This window comes from Meriones unguiculatus, chromosome 12 (assembly GCF_030254825.1).
Source record: "Meriones unguiculatus strain TT.TT164.6M chromosome 12, Bangor_MerUng_6.1, whole genome shotgun sequence".
Lineage (NCBI taxonomy): Eukaryota > Metazoa > Chordata > Mammalia > Rodentia > Muridae > Meriones > Meriones unguiculatus.
Window position 1 is genome coordinate 85,927,082 of NC_083360.1, and position 20,619 is coordinate 85,947,700.

At 52.8% G+C, this 20,619-nt stretch overlaps 1 protein-coding gene across 12 annotated transcripts in view; it reads left to right on the plus strand.

Moving 5' to 3' along the window:
• Positions 1-17,927: 17,927 nt before the first annotated feature.
• The window catches only part of Lrp8 (LDL receptor related protein 8), a 72,089-nt gene continuing 69,397 nt past the window's right edge, over positions 17,928-20,619 (plus strand). For 4 of the 12 annotated variants that reach the window (XM_060366089.1, XM_021661184.2, XM_060366090.1 and 1 more), the window contains exons 1-2: positions 17,930-18,203; positions 18,901-19,020. In XM_060366089.1, coding sequence (XP_060222072.1) covers positions 18,098-18,203; positions 18,901-19,020 — 226 coding nt within the window. In that variant the 5' untranslated portion in view covers positions 17,930-18,097. Of the gene's footprint in view, positions 18,204-18,900; positions 19,021-20,619 lie in introns of all 12 variants that reach the window. The other 8 variants (XM_021661167.2, XM_021661176.2, XM_021661200.2 and 5 more) reach the window with 5 other exon arrangements.

Sequence of the window (20,619 nt, forward strand, 5' to 3'; positions counted from 1 at the left end):
CCCTTCCCTTTCCCAACCATGTTATGCTCTAAAGCGTCTCAATTATACCGGGACGCTGAAAGCAAGAAAGACAAACACCTTACGTTCGATTTCAAATTGAAATAAACAAAGCCTTTCCCCCAAGGGCCCTTGGCGTTAATGCCAGGTTTGGTGTGCTAATAAACTCATTTTAAAACGAGTGTATCACCATGAAGATAAGACGCTGCGAACCTCCCCAATCTCCCATGCACCCCTGGTCTCCCAGCACCCCGTGGTGTGAAAATCAGGCTGGGATGCTAGTGGTTCTCAACCTTCTGAAGGCTGTGTGCGACCCTTCAAGACAGCTCCTCACTTGTGGTGACCCCCAACCTTAAAAATCGGTTTGTTGCTACATCACGGCTGTAATTTTGCTACTGTCACGAATCATACTGTAAATATCTGATATGTGACCCCAGCGTTGGGGTCGTGACCCGCAGGTTGAGAATGGCTGCTCTAAAGTTTCTGGTGGGGCTGCAGCTGTTTTCAACAAGGCCTCAAGCCACCCAAACCTACCTCAGGTGACAGGGCTGGGGCATGGAGTTGGGGAGATTCTGGGGTCAGCCTCCTGGGTGGAGCTGCTGTAGACTCAGGCCTTTGCACTGGACATCCCGGGGGGCCTGGACACCTTTCCAAGGAGTTCGAAGTCCCGCCTCACCCTCACTTCTTCCTTCTTCATGCTCCTCAGGCCTCTGTCCTGGTGTCCCCTCTCAGAGGGTCTTTGGTGCTCCCCCAGCAACACCTCATTTTTATCTGAAGTCCCATAGTCTACAGCAGCGATTCTTGCTGTCATCCGCAGAGGGCCCGGAACCTGAAACTAGGGTGAGCTATAGGAACTGCCATGGAGCAGGCAGGCAGCTGGCTCCATGCTCAGACCCCGGGCCTGGCTCTCACACCGGGCTCCTTCCAGCCTCTGCTGAGTAACTGCTGCCATGGGAGATTCAGTCTCTCCGTTGCTAACAGGCGACCACAACCGGGATTTTTTTTTCTTTTGATCTACAGATATGATTTTTTAATGTCCCTCCAAAACTAGATTTGCATTTATGTCAAATACTCGTGTAACTCCCTGAGGAAACTGAGAGGTTTGTGACCCTCATGGGTGCCTACCTGTCTGTAATTCAGAACTTGAAAGGCTGAGGCAGGAGGATCCCTCTAAGTTCCTTGAACTATGTGGTAGGAACTATACAATCAGGAAAAAAAAATTTTTTTTCTCTCTCTACAGGGGACTGAACGCAGGGCCTAGTGCATTCAAAGCAAACACCCTACCCTGGTCCACAGCCTCAGACTTACAGAGGCTGCAGAGGTTCCGGTCTCCAGTCCCCGCTGTGAGTAATGTCCTCGGTGCCACCTGACCCGCTTTAATTCACCGATCTCTTTGTTTTCCAGTTTCCCCTCTGGAAGCATCGCGCCATGAGGGGAGCGCGTGTGTTATGGCTGCTTTCTTATCTTTGTGTGTGGCGCTGTGCCTCGCATGAGCGGCCTCAGATATTAAAGACAGAAAGAAGAAAAGGAAGCAGGTGCCTCAGGGGTAAAGGCTTGAGGGGTGAAAGATCAGGGAAGGAAAGGCGGTGCAGCCGGAGGCTGGGCTTCTGGTGATCCCTAGGAGGTGAGGCTCTGGGAAATACAGCAAGGCCCAGACTGAGAAAGTCTAGGATGCCAGGCCAAGGCTCTGAGGAGGATGCAGACCATGGCAGCTGTTAAAGGGAAGTGAGGGCGGGGGGGGGGGGGGGATCTAGGTTTAGGAGACTCTCCTCAGTGGGAAGAATGATCTCAGGGGCTGGGGAAGAACTGGAGCATCGCAGAAGCGAGGGCTCAGTGAGGAAGGGAGGCAGCTGTTGGGAAAGCTTCAGGTGAAAGGGTTGCTCTGGGCACTTTGGAGCCTGACCCTGTCTTACCAAGACCCTGGGGTACAGGGGGCTTCTATTTATGGCAGGAAGTTGGAGCCAACGTGTGCCCATCACTGTCGATCACACAAGTGTCAAGGTGCATTAATCTTATGGGGAAGTTCCCACCTCCAAAGCTGGGCCTGGGAGGTTCAGTCCCACGAAAGGAGGCATCTGGCACTAGTTGGCACCTACTGTATGCTACATAGACAAATGAGCATATCTGTGTGTCTTTGTCCATATGTCCTTGTCCATGTGTGTATGTGTGTGTGTGTGTGAGACAGAGAGAGAGAGAGAGAGAGAGAGAGATCAATGTCAGGTGACATCTCTGGTCACTCTCCATCTTATTTTTTGAATAGTGTTTCTCACTAACCCTGGAGCTCACCCATTTGGCCAGAATTACTGTCCACAGGTCTCGGGGATCTTTCTGACTCCACTTCCCATAGTTAGGCTCTGATCTTGCCATTGCCTCATCTGTCTCTTACGAGGACCCTAGGGACCTTTTCCATCCTTACCTGGCTCAGCAGACAGTTAACTTAATCAACAAAGAGTCTGACACACATGGCTTGCTCAAGGCATGCTGGCCATTCATACGCGTGGCAGGTACCCTGGCACCTGGTCACCTGGCAGCCAGATGACGTCACTAAAGCCGGGGGAGACTGAGACACTGGCCTAGGATCACAGTCAACGGGCACACTGTGAAAGCGCCAATAAGGGACTGGACTCCAGAAAGAGTCCCTGGCACTGTTCAGACTTGGTCACAGGGAATTTAAATTATATCTATCTATCTATCTATCTATCTATCTATCTATCTATCTATCTGGCATGGTTTCTCTGTGTAGCTCTGGATGTCCTAAAATTCACTCTGCAGACCAGGATGGCCTTGAACTCAGAGATCTGCCTGCTTCTTCCGAGTGCTGGGATTAAAGGTGCGCACCACTGCTCTTCAGCCTTTTCTTTCTTTTTCTTTTTCTTTTTCTTTTTCTTTTTCTTTTTCCTTTTCCTTTTTCTTTTTCTTTTTTGGAGGCTGGGCTTTTTCTGATCTCCACTGCATGCCCTATCACTCTGCAGGCTGCATGCTTGTGTCCTCTGTCCCCAGGGCCCAACCAGCAACCTTCTCAGTTCTGTGCTCTACAGCTGGGAAAGCCAGGACCAGGAGAGACAGCCTGACAGGAAGAGACTAGTTGGCTCTGACACCCCGACGGAGCCTTCATTGCCCTGTCATGACTCATCAGCAGTGTCTACTGGGCATAAGGTGTGGAGCTGAGAGCCTTTTCTACACCATTGCATTCATTCCTGACAGCAACCAGACCTGGAGATCAAACTCAGCAAGAGACAGGGACTCTCCCAGAGGCCGCACAGCTGGGGGTAGGTTCCGGCTCAGGCTCCAGATGCGGGTGAGCCCAAAGCCAGCGCTCCTGAAATGAAAGCATTTAAGTGAGCCACACACGGAGGCTGTGAGAACATAATTAGATAATAAATAACAGAACAGTAGCAGATGATTTCATAGTCGCTCTACCGAGCGCTGGTCTAAGCATTTTGAACATATTAGCTCACTTAATCAACACTATCCGCAGGCTCCGGCGTTACTGTTTTTGAACCCTGTTATAAACTGGGAAAACGAGGTACAGAGGAGCGAGGGGTCTTCCCTGAGGTCTCAAACAGGTGCGTGACAGGGTCAGAGTTTAATCCAAGCTTTCTAGATCCAGAGTCCTCGCTTTTCCTTCTGCCCCAGGTGCTGGACCTAAGCCCTGCAGGCCTCCTCAGTGCCCAGCAGTACTACATTGGGAGCAGATGAGCCATGACTGCTGGGCACAGGAATTTCTGTTCCAAAAAAACAGGGTTCCCCACAAGACCCCTCCAGCTCCAACCCAGTGTCTGCTTGGGTCTGGCTGGGTGCTCAGGCTGTGACCTCTGCAAAGAAAGTAAGCAACATGAGAACAACACAGGACGCTGAGCTGGCCCAGGGCATGCTGGGAGTCCTGTCTACTTCCTAGTCTCCGTCCCTGCCAGAACCTCCTTCTCCCTTCTCAGAGCTTTGCAGGAGCCATAAACATACCCTGCCCTCTCCTGTCTTACCTCCCACCCTGCCAGGCCTCATCAGGAGACCTGTAGGATGTCTTCAGTGTGCCTTTGTTTGTTTGTTTGTTTGTTTGTTTGTGTTTGTGTTTCTCTGTGTAGCCTTGGCTGGCCTGGACTCATTTTGTAGGCCAGGCTGGCCTCGAACTCACAGAGATCCACCTGCCTGTGCCTCCCTGAGTGCTGGGATTACAGGCGAGCCCCACCACCGTGCTCAGCTCTTTCAGCGTGCCTTTTTTAACTTCAGGATCTTTTCTGCAGTGTTCCTTGTATGTCAGGCCTTTCCCCTCACCCATGACAAGATTTTCTTTTAGCTGTTTGTTCCCACCGAAACTCATATTGAAGGTTGGTTGCTGAGGTACGGATGGGGGGCCTTTAAGAAGGATTCCCTGGAGAGCAGGGCCTAGGAAGCCAGGTTGCTACCTCCCTCTGAGAGAAAGACATGCGACACTCATGTCTATCAGGAGCTTACCGAGAGGGAGGCTGTGCTGATTCTTCTTCCCCCTTGTGCTTAAGACTCCCTCACCCAAGGAGTCGCTGGCCCAGCTGTGCCTCCATCATCTTTGCCCTTAGATAAGGAGTCCTGCTTCCATTAGCCGGAGCCCAAAGGCTTCCTTGCTCAAGGTTCCTCACAGCCCAGACCCGGAGCCCTCAGTCATTATCTCGGGGAGCCCTCTTTGGGGCCCTTCTGACAACTGGGGATCATTCCATCCATTCTAAGGATGGGGAAATGGAGGTTCTGAGAGATGAAGGAAGTTGCCTGGTGACCCAGTCTTTCCAGGTTGGTTCTGACCCCTGGGTCCCCCAAGCTGCTTAAACCCTCCCTGTCCTCTCCCAGTACCAGGGGAAATGACAGGATCAACCAACTCAAGTGTGTGGGGTCTTTCTTTGGCAGGGTAGCAGGAGAGCTGTTGCTGAGGACAGCTGGCCTGTACGGTCTGAGGCATCATCTCTTCCACCTGCTCCAGCTCTGAAAGCACCTCAGAAACCAGTGGCTGCTTTTACCAGCACCTGACAGTGGCTGGCTGTCATATAAAGAAGGGCCTTGGGGCTGGAGAGATGGCTCAGAGGTTAAGAGCACTGACTGTTCTTCCAGAGGTCATGAGTTCAATTCCCAGCAATCACATGGTGGCTCACAACCATCTGTAATGAAATCTGATGCCCTCTTCTGGCCTGCAGGTGTACATGCAAAACACAACATTGTATACATAAAAATAAATAAATAAATCTAAAAAAAAAAAAAAAAAAGAAGAAGAAGAAGAAGTCCTTGTCCCCGGAAGGTTTCTGCAGGACCTACAGCTCCCGGCCCCCTGACCTAAGAAAGCAGAAGTCTTAGGCTATCCTGGACCCTGAAGGGAAATGCATGGGCACAAAGGATTTAAGAGATCATGAAAAGCAAAGCTTAAGACTGGGAAACCCCATGCAAGGGCTAATTGCCCTATGAACCCTCAAGAAAACCTAAAGCAGGCATACTGAAGCTGCTCCTGACCTGTCCCAAGCTGGCCTGGCCTCCCCTTGGGGCCCTAAGGAACTCTTCTCCTGGGAGTCTGGATACCTTGACCAAATCCCACTTATCCCAGGCCCCAGCATCACCTGATGTGAGACTTGAAGGAGATGCCCACCCGCCCTGCAACGGAGCGCTCAGGTGTGACTGCCTTGTTTCTTCTCCCTCGACCCATGGGAAGCTTGCATTTCCCAGCCTAAATTTCCAAGGGGGTCAAAGCGCTATGGTTGGTTCCCAACAAATTGAGGTTTGGTTGCCGAGGTAGTTGGGTTGGGAGGCAAAACTTAAGCGGGATAATATTTTCCTCGCAAGGCTGGATTAGCTTCCGCAGGGACGGATTCAGTCTCACAAAAGCCGGTTGTTACAAACTGGGTCAACTCTTTTGTCTGCCCCCGCCTTCTTTGCCATGCACCCGCTACCTCCCTCACGTGCAGGTCTCCCTGTGATGTGTCCACTGCGTCATGGCGACGTTACCAGCGTGAACCACCAAATCCTGAGCGTCTCGGCTTCTAGGAAGCCAGGTGATAAGTAAACCCGCTTTCTTTGTAAATTACCCACTATCCGATACCCTGCTGTAGAGATGGTTCTCAGCCTGTGGGTCTCGACCCCTCTGGGGGTCAACCAACCCTTTCACAGAGGTCGCCTGAGACCTATCAGGCTGCACAGATATTTATAGTACAATTTACAGCAGTAGCAAAATCACAGTTATGAAGTAGCAACGAAAATAATGTTACGGCTGGTGGGGTCACCACACCATGTCTTAAAAAGGTCACAGCATTTAGGAAGGCTGGGAACCATGGTGCTACGGAATCATAAAACGGACTAACGTGCCATGCAACTGGTTCTTACCAAAGGTGCTTAGGTGGAAGCGATGTCTGCTGTTCCTAGAGCCAGCCTTCCCCACTACCCCTGGAGTGACACTTGCTGTTTTCCTTGCCTCTTACCACATCCGTGCGTTGAAGAGAAGTGATCTCCTAAAACGGAAAGCATTTGCACTGCGCATCTTGGGAAGCTGCAGTGAGCAGATCGGAAGTTCAAGGGCATTCTCGGCTATCCTGCTAGTTCAGGGCCAGCGTGGGCTACCTAAGACCCTGACCCTGTCCCTGCTCTCCCCACCCAGGAAAGGAAGGAGATAGGATATGTGAGTTGGTGTGCTCAGGAGATTCATTGGCCTGCACTATATTTGTGCAAGCAAGAAATAAACCTTTATTACCACTGCACTGGGATCTTAGAGTTTGTTACCTTAGCATAATTTCAACCACTAACTAATAAACTGCTCTCTCTCTCTCTTTTTTTCTTTCCTTTTCTAGGCCTTGCAGTTAGTAATGAGATTACAGTCTCCCACAGTGGCTGCAGCAAGCAACCCCGAATATACAAGGATTGTATAAGAATGGTTGGAGCTGGAGAGACTCATCAGTTGTGAGCACTCATCAGTTGAGAGCACTCATCAGTTGAGAGCACTTGCTGCTCTTCCAGAGGACCCAGGTTTAGTGCCCAGAACCCATACTGGGTGGCTCACAGCCATCAATAACCCCAGCTCCCAGGGAAGCCGGCACCTTCTGGTCTCTGTGGGCACCTGAACGCACGTGGCACATACTCAGACACATTTAAAAGGAGGAGAAGATGAGGAGGAGGCTTGTTGGCTAGATGTAATAGTGAACCCCTCTGATCCGCACCTAAGTTAGGAGGGTGATCATTTTGAGGCAAGTGTGAACTAGGTAGTAAGATCCTGCCTTAAAAATAAAAAAATATACTGATTAACATATCAACCATACTTACAACCACTGGATCCCTAGCTGCTATGGAACTTGCTATGTAGTCCTGGCTGGCCTCAAACTCACAGAGTTCCTCCTGTCTCTGGGATTAAAGGCATTGTGTCACCATGCCTGGCTATCTCTGGCTCTTCGTTGACATTTCCCTGTTTTTTATTGAGCACGAGCTGCTTCTCTTTAGGTTTGCTTTCCAATTTTATTTCCTCTGATGTGAGAAGATTGTTTTATCTCTTTTTCTTTTTAAATTGAGTTGTTTGTCTCCTCAGTCGGTGATTTGCTGGATATCTTTACTCGTTCTGGGTGGTGGTGCTTTGTTCATTATTCATGCTATGATGTGTTCTCCCAGTATGGGGCTAGTATTTTCAGTATTGGGGGTGGGGGAAGGCTAAGTTGGAGAAAGCAGAGTCTAGGCAGGGTGAAGAACACCGCAACAGAAGCAGCAACAAAGCCTCACTAACTTGCTACTTCAAAGAAACGGGAGAAAGTATTGTACCCACGAAAAAAGAACAACGAAATAGAAAAAAAGGAGCAGTCACACAGCGACGTGCTCCTGGAGGTATGATAAAAGTGAAAAATTAATTCCGTAGAGAGTTGAAAATTTCCAGGAAGGGAGAGCAAAAAGGGATGGAAGGAAAGTAGGTGAGCAAAAGCTACGTAGGATTAGTTCTAGAGGAATATCTTCAGACTGAAGCTGACACATGTCCAGAACAAGAGTCTATGCTATGTGCTCAACACCATGACTAGAAACACCCATGTTCCTAGACACTGTGAGAGAGAAAGAACAGGCTCTTCCGATAAATCGGGAAACAGAATGTCGTTGAAGGGTTTGGCAGGAACTGAAGACAACGGAGCAAGCCTTCAAATTCCAGAAAGAAGATTATTTCCAGTTTAAAATTCTGTACCTGGCAAATTGTCAGTCAAATATGAAACACTTTTAGAACTGTAAGCTCCTTCATTTCATTATGGTGAGACCTGGAAAGGATCATCCTGAGTGAGTTGTCCCAGAAGCAAAAAGACACACACACGGTATATACCCACTCATATAAACATACAACATAGGATAAACCCACTAAAATTGGTACATCTAAACAAACTAAGCAAAAGAGAGGACCCTAACTAAAACGCTCAATCCCCATCCTGAAAGGCAAAGAGGATGGACATCAGAAGAAGAAGAAAACAGAAAACAACCTGCTACAGAGGGCCTCTGAAAGCCAGAAGAAGAAAACAGGAAACAACCTAGGAACCTGCTACAGAGGGCCTCTGAAAGCCTCTGCCCTGCAGACTATCAAAGCAGATACTGAGCCTGATGGCCAACTCTCGGGCAGAGTCAATGGAATTGTATGTAAGAAGTGGGAAATAGCAAGAGCTGGAGAGGACAGGAACTCTACAAGGAGAGCAACAGAACAAGAAAATTTGAACACAGGGAACTTCCCAGAGACTCATACTCCAACCAAAGACTATTCATGGAGATAACCTAGAACCCCTGCACAGATGTAGCCCATGGCAGTTTAGTGTCCAAGTGGGTTACATAGTGATGGGAAGAGGGACTGCCTCTGACATAAACTGATTGGCCTGCTCTTTGATCACCTCCCCCTGAGGGGGGAGCAGCCTTACCAGGCCACAGAAGAAGACAATGCAGCCATTCCTGATGTGATCTAATAGACTAATATCAGAAGGAAGGAGAGGAGGACCTCCCCTATCAGTGGACTCGGGGAGGAGCATGCATGCAGAAAGGAGAGAAAGGGTGGGATCAGGAGGGGAGGAGGGAGGGGCTTATGGGGGGATACAAAATGAATAAAGTGTAATTAATAAAAAATTTAAAAAAATACTCAATAAAAAAAAGAACATTTCACATTAAGGACCCCTGTCCTGGCCTGTTTCCTGTTGCTAGCAGCACAGCGTTGGGTACTGACTGGAAAGAGGTTTATTTTGGCTCACGATTCTCATCGGAAGTCAAGGGCTGCATCTGGTGGTGGCTTTCTTGCTAGTGGAGTGCTTAGGTGATGTAGGGCGTCATGTGGGGAGAGTGTCCCTCCGGTCTCTCCCCTTCCCATAAAGCTACGAGCCTGGCTCCCTGACTGATCTGTGTCACCAGCTCCAAGATCCCATTTCCAAACAGCACTGTCAGAGCCCCCCACTGTTGCCTCGCCAATGGAAACGGCTTTTAGCATGAGTTTTAGAGGGCACAAGCCATTTCCCTTTAGAAAACTGTAGAGAGGGGTAAGGGATGAACATACAGAAAACTGAGCAAGCAATAAAATACTAAAGGAAAAAAATATCAATTATTAATTCCAAGTTCAACACAAAGCTGCGTAAGAAAAATATTAATCACAGCACACTGTGAATGTTGTTTCATTTTTATGATCATATAAAAAGCTTTTCAAAATGCAACAGCAAAAGCATAGGCAACAAAAGACAAATACAAAAATTAGGTTACAACAAAATTTAAGAGGAACATCAACAGAGGGAAAAGGCCACCTACAGAATGGAGAAAACATCTGATGAGGGGCTGATATAAGAAATACAGGAATTGGGACTCAGCAGGTAAGAACATTTACTTACCACATAAGCAGAGAACCACTTACGCTAGGCAACTCTGAACTGCCTGTAACCCCAGTTTCAGGGGATCCAACGCCCTCTTGTGGCTTCCAAGGGCACCTGTACTCACATGCACATATCCCTACACACATACTACTGCTACTACTACTAATAATAATAACAACAATAAATCTTTAAGGAAAAAAAGAAATCTAGGTATTCCTACAACTCAATAATAGCAACCACAAAAACTATCCTGTCTTGATTTCGAATTGGGCAAAGGACTTGAGTAGACGTTTATCCAAACAAGGTAAACAAATGGGCAATAGGCACATGAAAATATGCTCTTTATCGCTGATCATTTGCAATGCAAATGCAAACCACAATTAAAAAAATAACCTCGTACTCATTAGGATAGCTATTATGTTTTCAAAAACTCAAGGAAACAAATAACAAAACCCATAAACCAGCAACTTTTGGCTGGTATGGGAAAAACTGGAAAACCCTGTACATCGCGGAGGTAAAAACGGAAATGTCGCTGTGCGAATAAGGCACGGCGGCTCCTCAGAAACTAAAGCCTAGTCACAACATGGCCCAGCAAGTCCGAGTCTGCTCATCTTCCAGATAACTGAAAGCAGGTCTGTGTGAACACGTGTGTCCACTGCAGCATCACGCGAGATGGGTACAACAGGACCAGAGCAAGCGTCACAGGGTTAGATGAATGTGGGACACCTATGGAATACTACATGTCACGCTGTGACACGGATGAACCTTGAGGACATGAGATAAGGGAAACAGGCTCGCCCCAAAGGCAAAACAACGTATGACCCTACGTCCTTGACTAGTTGAACTGACTGAGACAGGAAACGGGTGTGGATGATGGTGATAGTTTCACAACCATGTGAACACACTCGATGCCATTTTTCTAGCTTCATCTCCGTTTCTATGATAGAACCGTCTAACCCAAAGAGACTCGGGGGAGAAAGGAGAGCTCAGAGTCCAGGGTACAGTCGCCGTTGTGGGAAGTCAAAGGCGGGAACGAGAAGCCTCGATCCACAAGCAAAAGCAGAGAGAAACGAGCGCACCCAGGCTACCCATTTCCTTGCCAGTCATGACTTCCGTGCTCCCGCCAGCAGGATGCCCGCTGATAATCCTGACAACCTGGAATTGGTTCCTGGCACCCACATGGTGGAAAGAGAGAACCAACTCCCGCAAGTTGTCCTGTGACTTCCATGTGCAGGCCTTGGCACACGCGTGCACGCATGCACACACACTGGATAAAGTAACTGAAAAGATAAGCAGAAGAGTTGTGTTAGTCAGTGATGTGGATACCTTCCGAATAATTCAGCCCAATTATTCCAGCAGCTGCCTATGGAAGAAGGAAAGGGATGTGGGCGCCCACTGACTTAAGTTCTTCATAAGCTGCATCCAAATACAAGTGTGGCTAAGGGCTGGAGAGATGCCTCTTTCAGAGAAGCCTAGTTCAATTCCCAGCACCCATGCTGAGTGGCTACAGCCATCTGTGACTCCAGTTCCAGGGGATCCAGTGTCTGCTTCTGGCCTCCACAGGTGCCAGGTACATGCGTGGTACCCAGACACACATGCAGGAGAAACACCTGTACACATTAAAATAAACTAATTAAAAAACGTTGTTTGAAAGTAATTAATTGTGCATCAAAAGCAACCAAAAAAATTGTTGAGTATCTTGGGAGTGTCTCCGGTCCTCGGCGCCCAGGACCCATTCATAGGACCTTGAGGGACGTCCTTCACAATGGGCAGAGTGATGAGGGCTCTGGCATGCCACCCCCTTCCCCAGAACAAATGATGTGTCTCAAAGCATCTTTTGGAGAAGCTCACCCCCGACAGAGCCTCTGTCATTTACTGTCACAGGCACACGTTCATTTCACTGTGTTTCGGAAACGCAATTCGCATACCAAACCCCATTATTTCATGGAGATTTTTTGCTTAGGATGAAGCCAAGTTTATTAAGTGAGAGGATCTAAGGCAAATACAGTGGGCGATTCGTACACATGAGTTTCACATCCTCAGATTCAATCAACCCCGGATGATAAAGTGTAAAAACAGTCTCCGTCTACTGAAGAAGAACAGACATTCCCCTTTGTGGTTGGTCCTAAACAGAACACCCATCACTCTCGTTGTGTTAGACACTCTAAACAGGCTGTGGGTGATTTGGCAGAGTGTCCAAGCAGTACTTAGGTCATATGCAAATATGGAGCCCTTTTACACAAGGGGCCATGGATTTGTCTTTTCTTCTTTTGAGACAGGGTCTCCGCCTGTACCCCAGGCTGGTCTGGAACGCACTGCTCACTTGCTCAGCTTCCCAAGAGCTTGGATTGTGTCATTTTGCCTGGCTATCCATTGGCTTTGCCTTTGGGATCCCTGGGGGAGAATGATCCTGGACCAGCCCTCCACAAATCCTGAGAGATAGCTGTAGAAGGCAGAGTCTTGAGGAGACATGCAGAAATGGGAAACTTCATTTAAGTAGAACGGATATGGCGGAAGACTCAGGAAATGCTGACGTAATTGGACCCCCAGGGGTTAACTGCAAACCTGAAGAAAGAGGGGTCCAGCCAGTACTGACAGAACGCCATGCCGCCATGCAGGAGGGGTGGCTCCCAGCTTTCTCCTGACAGCACTTGGCCGAGGAGCAGAAGATGGAGGCTGTGTTTGTCCTCCTCTTCTGCCTCTCATCCACGGTCATCTCTCAGCTGCTGAGTGCCCGTCTCTCTATAAGAGTCCTGTGGTCACCGGCGATTGTGTCAACGGTGGCTGCTCAGAGTCCTCCCAGGGCGCTTACTCTCTGTGTGACAGAAGCGGTGACCACAGCAGTAATGAGAGCCATCTCTCACACACGGTAAGGTGTGCTGTGTGCCGGATCCCCCGCTGAGGAGAGTCCCGCCCCCTAGGAGACGATGTGGCAGCCAGCCTACAAGACCTTTGCCTGCTGGGGGTCAGGGCTGGGTTCTCTCCGGTAAACAGGCAGACCTGGGCAACCAACGGAACGCTGGCAGCAATGATGGTGTGACAGCCACGCTTGGGTCAGGAAAGACACTGTGCTTATGCCCCACAGTGTCCTTGGCCACTCCCCTGCTGGTAGGCACTTAGGCTGATCCCATTTCCTTGCTTTTATCATAAAGCAGCAATAAATACGGATGCTTAGGTAGCCCGGCCATCGGCATAGAGTCCTTTAGGTGTGTGCACAAGTCTTATAAAGCTAGACCAAGAGAGTTCAACTTTCTTTCTTTCTTTCAGAAACTTCCACACTGATTTTCACTCTCCCCAGTAATGAACGAGGGCTCCTCTTTTCGAATATCCTCATCAGCTTTGTTGCCTTTTGTTCTCTTGATGATAGCAGCTCTGCTAGGGTGAGACGGAATCTCAAAGTAGTTTTAGTTCTCATTTCCCTGGCGGCTGAAAATGTCGACGGCATCTTAAGACATTAATCGAATATTTATACTTCTTCCTTTGAAAAACTATATGATCAGTGCAGTGGCCCGTTTACTGATGGATAGTTTGGAAATATGGTAGGTATAGACATGCAGTTTTACTCAGCTGCATAAAAGAAAAGTGAAGTTACAGGCCTGGGCAACTTGTTCAGCTGTTGAAGGGCTTGCCTTGCAAACCCGAGGCCTGAGTCTGATCCCCAGGACGCCTGTACAAACAGCCAGGTCTGGTGTTCTGTGCGTGTCACCCCAAATGCTGAAATCAGCTGAAATGGCATTCCTAGGGCTGGCTGGCCAGCCAGCCTCATTAGCAAGTTCCTAGCCAGTAAAGGACCCGTGTCAAAAAAACCAATATGGACGGCACCTGGAGAATGTCTGTGGGAGGAGTCCTCTGCCCCTCCCCCCCATCTGCACACATGTGCATGCAAATGTGTGCCTGCGCTCACACGAGGAAAATGAAATGATGATGTTTGCAGGACAGTGAATGAGGCTGGAGAAGCCAGAAAGACGAGTGCTCCTGTCCTCTCCTATGTGGCCTAGCTTCTGATGTGGATATAGGTGTGCGTGTGCACACGTGTGTGTGTGAGTGGAGGCCAGGGACCCAGAAAAGGGTCCCAGAGGGGAAAGGGGGGGGGAGACCTAAGGGAGTGGGTGAAGAGAGTGTCAGATCGCATGTGACATGGAAGTGAAATGGGGGGAGGGTCACTGGAGTTGAAATGGTGCAAGAGGGGGTGGCAGCTGGGAGATGGGGAAGACCAGCAAGGGGTGGGGGAAGGACCAACCAAGACTGAGCATGTGTGAAAATGTCAGAACGAAGCCAGGCATGGTGTCTCACATCTTTTATCCCAGCACTCAGGGAAGCAGAGGCAGGAGGATGGCTTTGAGTTTGAGAGGTACAAAGCAAGTCCAGGACAGCCAAGGCTACAAGGAGAAATCCTGTCTCAAAAAAAAAAAAAAAAAAAAAAAAAATCAGAATGAAGTCTGTTACTTTGAGTGATGATTAGAGGGTAAATTTAATGTGAAGAATACTTTGTCCCTTGATCTTGAGGGGTTCAGCTGTCCTGGGAAGCCAGCTGACGAGGACACTCAAGCAGTTCCGGGGGACTCGGGTGAAGAACCAGGTCCTCTTGCTGCCCACCAACACGGACTCACCAGCCGCCAAGGAAGCCATCCGGGAGCCTCCAGCCCAGGGAAGCTGTGCCCACTCCCACCTCCAAACCCACGCTGTCTGGCTGGTTTTTTGAGACGAGGTCTCACTACATAGCCCTGGCTGTCCTGGATCTCCCTACGATGAACAGGCTGGCCTCAAGCTTGCGGAGACCCGCCTGCCTCCTCCTCCTGACTGCTGGGATTAAAGGCGTGCCACTGTGCCCAGCCCCATTTTGTCTGCTAAGCTGATGAATTGTTTGTTGCGTAGCAACAGATAACCGATGCTCTTCAGGATCAGTCCCCTTTTCACTTTTATTTTTGACACAGGGTCTTCACGTAGCCCACACTGGCTTCAAACTTGTCATGATCCTCCTTGTCTCAGCCACCCAAGTGATGAGATTATGGGTATAAACCACCACGATCGATTCCATTCCTACTTTATTCCCTTACGTTTATCAAAATGTTTTATTACAGTGTGTGTGTGTGCCTCTGAGAGTGTGTGTGTGTACCCATGTGTTTATGGCACACACGTGGGAGTCGACAAAGGACAGCTTGAGGCAGTCAGTTCTCTCCTTCTGCCGTGAGCCCTGGGGGTGAAACTCAGGTGACCGAGCTTTGTGTTGGGCGCCTTTACGCACTGGGCCACCTCACAGGGCCGTAGTCCCAGTTTATAGATGAAAAGGTTAACGCGCCGAGAGCCCACGGAACTTTCCTGAGGTCGCATAGATTAAAAGTCAAGTTCACCTCGTGGATCAGCACACTGACCAGGAGAGATGGGCACGGGCCATGCTACGGCAGGGGAGAATGGGACGACACTTCTGTAAAGTGAAGGGAGGGGCCGGCGAGAGGCTCCAAGCTGTGAGGCTCAGCTGGGCCCCTGGTCTCCAACCCTGGTTGTGTAAGTGACCCGGGCCTGAGTCACGGGGGGGTGGGAATCTGATGTTCTTGAGCAACCCGCTCTCCGGGCTGCTTATCCTCCTGTGACGTCATCACCGTCTATCCAAAGCTGTCTGGGTCCTTAGGCCGGAGAGTCCCAAGGGCAGGCACGGAGTCTTTATCAGCTGTGTATCACCTCCCAGCCCTCCCCCAGCCCAGAGCCAAGCAGGACAGTAGGCTTTCTGGTCCTGGAGCAAACTTAACAAGCCACCAGTGGAGACAAAGCAGGGACTGCCAAGAGCCCTTCTGACCTGAGACCCTTGCACAGAAGTGGACCCAATGGCAGTTCGGAGAGGCTGACCTGCAGGGCCATGGGAACTTGCAGGAGCAGAGGGTTTCTGTAGAGAGACCAGAAGCTTCCGTAGGGAAGGCTATGAGAGCAGAGGCCCAAGGCTGGGCAGGTACCAGCCCAGACTTGAGCTCCTCCTGCCCTAGCATCCAAGTAGCTTGAATTACAGGTCTGTGCCTACTGAGCTATATCCCCAGGGTGGGCAATTTGTATTCTTTGGGGTCTGGGGAGCCTTCAGGGGTTTTTTAAGGAGGGTGTTTGAATAATGGTAAGAGGAGCTAATGTTCGTTAGGCATCTACTGTGCTCTGTACGAGGCTCTCACACAACAGCGTCTAATCTAACTGTCACAGCAGCCTGTGCGGTGAGTGCTTACACACACACACACACACACACACTGCTCTCCTGTCCCATACATGAAGAGCCTGAATCACAGAAGCGAAGTCCCCAACATCGCAGTCAGGGAGGGGAGGGGCAGCCTCAGACCCAAAGGCCGACGTTCAGGGCAGCCTGAACTTCACCCCATGCAAAGATCTTAGCACTAGAGGGACCTTCCCAGACTCCCCAGTTCTCAGTCGCCTTGGCAGTTGGGGGGCTGATTTTCCGAGGAGGGCAGAGCAGAAGCGATGTGAGGCTTCATGGGTGAGTCTGGCTTGCAGGAGGGATTCCAGCTTAACTTCCAAGGATACCACATCGGGTACCATTGTGCTTGGACGAAATCCAAACTCCTAGCTGTGGCTTGCACAGCCGTCCTGTGACTGGGCCCTGCTGGCTCTCCAAGGCCACCCCTGATGTGTTCTCCTCTCTCCATCACTAGGTTCCAGCTCACCATGATGTTTTTCCATTGATCTTCCCTTCACCAAGAATGGCCTTCCACACGTGGTTGTGTGGTCAGGCTCCTTGCTGTCCATGAAATGTCATCTCCTCTGAGGTGATTGCCTTCTCTAAATCACCTCCATGCCCTCACATTGTTTACGATCTGACATAAGCCCCCGTTTTTGCTTTGCTTTTGCTTCTGTAGTTCTCTCTTCTAACTAATATGAAAGCATCAGGAAGTCGGGGAAGGACCTTATTTTTTATTCTGCAGCCTTGGGTCTTGAATGGTCCCTGACACACAGCATACATAAGCCAATGTTACATTTTCTTCTGTGGATGGTCTGTCTTCCCCTCAGCCAAGGACCTCACTGTGACCGGAACTTCCAGACCCAGCATGGGGCCTGAAGGTGGCCAAGGGATGATGACAGGAGCACCCTGTGGTCTCCTGAGGCCTCTGTTCTTTTCTGGTGGGGTGGCCACAGCCTTTGGTCCGGGCTCCTCTTTTGGGGGAAGGCCTAGGACTGAAGAGGCTGCTGACCCAGAGGGGCTCCGCACCCAGCCTGGCGCAGGGCTCACAGCTTCCACTCTTTTTCTGAAGAGGGACAGCCGATTTAACCCTGGGCCACTGCACCTTCAATGACTCTGGTTCTCTATAGGAGGAAGGTTGTGCTTGGGGCCCGGCTCGCCAGCAGGTGGCTGAAACCTTGTCTAAGCTTTGCCTTCCCGGCACGGTAGAGTGGGGGAGGTGGGGCCAGAGGAGGGGCATTCTTTGTGCAGAGGCTAATGGGGCCCAAACAGAGACCCTAACTGTGCGGCCTCTAGCGGCAGGGATGGCACAGCCTTCCCCTCGGCCTCCACTGTCCCTGCTCTTCTCAGCAGCAAGGATTACCTTGCCACGCTTGCGCGGGGCGCCCCTGATCTGCTTCTCTGCTGGGCCCCCGGAGCAGGGCGGGTGTGGAAACAACAGTCTGTTCGTCAGACCCAAGACAGCTGCCGCACCTCTCCGCCCAGGATCTCAGTGTGTAACAATCACAGGCGCACATGGTCGCAGAAAGCAACTACTCGTCTGATCTGAAGCCGCGACAGGTGCAGGGAGGTGCCCGGCACCCCTAGCTTCTCCCTTGGCAATGCGTTCAGCCTTCCCGCCCGACGCACAGGCGCGTTCATTTCACAGGCCTGTGCGTCTGCAACATCACCTTCCCCGCCATCCCTCCTCCTCTCATCCGCTCGCGCAGGGAAAGCAGAGGGCCCGAGCCTAGCTGGGACCGTTCCCGTGTCTGCAGCGCCCGGCGCCCGAGCGCGCGCGAAGCCGGGTCGCAGGGCTCCCGCGGAGAGAGGAGGGGACCAAGGCCAGGCGGGGGAGGAGGAGAGGCGGTGGCAGGAGGAGCGTGGGGCGGAGGCGGCGGCGGGAGGGAGCGCGCGCGCCGACGGCGGCCGCCCAGGGCCGGGGCCGCGCGCCCAGCCTGAGCCCGCCCCGCCGCCGAGCGTCACCGAACCTGCTTGAAATGCAGCCGAGGAGCCGGGGCGGGCGGCAGCGGCGGTGGTGGCGGCGGCGGCAGCGGCAGCCCCGGCGCCGCGTTAAGGACTTGGCGGGCTGAGGCGCGGCGGCGGCGCGGGGGTGTCGGGGCGCGGCGGCCGGAGCCCCGGGCCCGCCATGGGCCGCCCAGAGCGGGGCGCGCTCCGGCCGCTGGCGCTGCTGCTGCTGCTGCTGCTGCAGCTCCAGCATCCCTCCGCGGCGGATCCGCTGCCCGGCGGCCAAGGTGCGTACGGCGCTTCCCCCGGGCAGGCTCGGAGCCGCCAACAAAGCGCGGCCGGGGGGAGGGGGCGTTGTGCGGCGAGGCCCGGCCGGAGAGGCTCCGGGGGCCCCCCGGCTCTCTGGATGTTCCTTGGACCGTCGCTCGCGGCTCCGGGTACCGAAGCTCTGCCCCAGCTCCGGGCACCCTCTTGGGGTTCCCCCCCCCGGCTCGTGAACTTTGCGGGGGGCGGTCGTGCAGGGTCTCGGGGAAGCCGTTTGGCTTCTTGGCCACGCGCGCTCCGCCGCGGTGCCGAGCGAAGCCGCACAGCCCTCCCTGACAATGCGTTTCCGGGGACCCCTGCGGTCCGAGGAGGGTGACAGGTTGCGAGGGGGCCGAGCCCGTTGCGCCCCGGTGCGTGCGCCGCCAGTGCGCGGGGTTCCCCCCGCAGGCCGGGTCTGCGTGGACCTGCCTTCGGCCGTGTGCGAGGGCGTGTCCGGATGCAGGGTACAGCCGCGGGCCGTAGGCTCGGGTCGGGTCTCGCGGGGCCATCGCCGGGTCCCGCTGAGGAGGAACCCGCGCCACTCGGTCCTCCCTCCCGGTTACGCTGCCCGGAGGCCCCGGAGGGACCTCCCCGCTCTCCTGTGCCCCCTGGACTCTGCGCGGTGGGGAACGGGCTCTGGGACAGTGACCCGGCTCACGACCCCCTCCCCCCTCCCCGCAGGGCCGGTCAAGGAGTGCGAAGAGGACCAGTTCCGGTGTCGGAACGAGCGCTGCATCCCCTCGGTGTGGAGGTGCGACGAGGACAACGACTGCTCGGACAACAGCGACGAGGACGACTGCCGTGAGTCGGGGCGGAGGGAGAAGTGTGGGGCGGGGGGCGCCATGCTCCGCCGCGCACGTGGCTGCGTCCGTCACTGGGGCCACCTGCCCCGGGCTGGCGCCCACGCTCCCGGCCCGGTGGCAGGCGTGTCCGGCTCAGGGCGGAGCCCAGCGCCGCTTGCTCGTGCTGCTGGGAGACTGTGGGCGGGGACCCGGCAGCCCCTCCAACCTCTGTGCATCGGAACCCCAGCCTGGACCCTACTGGGCGCGCGCTTTTCGAAATTCCACGCAGCTCGGGCCGCGAGGGGCTCCTTCCCTGCTCGGTTTTATGAATGAATGAATGAATGAATGGGCTCCCCGGGGCCCCTGATTGGCTGCGCAAGGACCACCCCATAGGCCCGTGGCCGGAGCGGCCAATCGTGAGGCCGGCGGTGCGCTCTCGGCTCTCGGCCCTGCCTTGGCCAGCCCCGGTCGCGCCCCCCGCGCGCATCCTCCGCGTGGTAGACTCCGCGTGGTCCTGGTCACAACCCGCAGCCTTTCTGTCGAGTCACCCTTCAGACAGCGTTCTCCTGCCAGCCCGGCATGGGTGTGAGTCATGGGGCCCAACAGCCAGGAGGGGCCCAGGAGGAAAAGTGTGTTTCCTGGAAGCCACAGGAGCAATGGCAGGGGAGGCGGGCCCTACCCGTGAGTCCCGCTGCCTTCGCTGAGCTGGGACTTTGAACACACTGGAAGTTCCCTCTTGCGCGGGTGGGCGAGCCGGTGTGTAGGGTGGCAGTGGGGCTGTCACAGAATTAGCTGCTGTGAAAGGAATGGAGTTCCTCTTCTAGCAGGGAGGCCTTTCCGTTGCCAGGCTTGCTGTTGCTCTGCCGGTGTTAGGCATACAGGATCAGGCCAGCCCCGCAGCGTGGGGTCACTGAGTCAGAGCCGGGAAGGCACCAGGTGGGCACACGACCCCGGCCAGCACTCAGGCTGGACAACACTCCCATTCGTCCAACAGCTGGACGGTGAATGCCTTCACCTGCTGTTGACTGTTGGCCAGTCAGCCTGGCAGTTCACTCTGGGCTAGCCTCGGGCAGGCTTTGGGGGCATGCGGAACCTGACTGCCTCAGTTCCTCAGGTCTTGAGCTACTTGCTCCGTGACTACTGAGTTGCCAAGCAGCGGGCTGAGCTAAGCCTTTTCTGCAAAGATCTTAGCCTAATCCTTCTCCTATGCTGTGGCGGTGGTTGGGTGAAATATTAGAGGGAGTCTCATGCCTGGGAACTTGTTCTGGTTTTCGTAGAGGGGCAGGCAGAGGAGAGGGTACAGAAATAGAAACCTTGTCTCTTATCCCCTTGGCTCTTTAGAACGCTAGTCTTGTGAGTGTGGTGGTGATGCTTTTCCTGTCATCTCGTTTTATAGAGATTCTGGCCCAGAGGGACGGGGTGGCTTGCCCAAGGTCACACAGCACAGGGTGACAGAACTCGGTCAAGGTCTCTGCCCGCCTGTTAGCTCGGGGCTTGAACCGAGGTAGTGTGGTGTGGGCAGGAGGGCCTGCTGTTCTTCGTAAGGATTTGGCCAGGTGGGCGAGGGTGGCTGGTGAGGCGGCAGCGAGTGGGCGGGCTCCGAGGTGCCAGCCGTGTG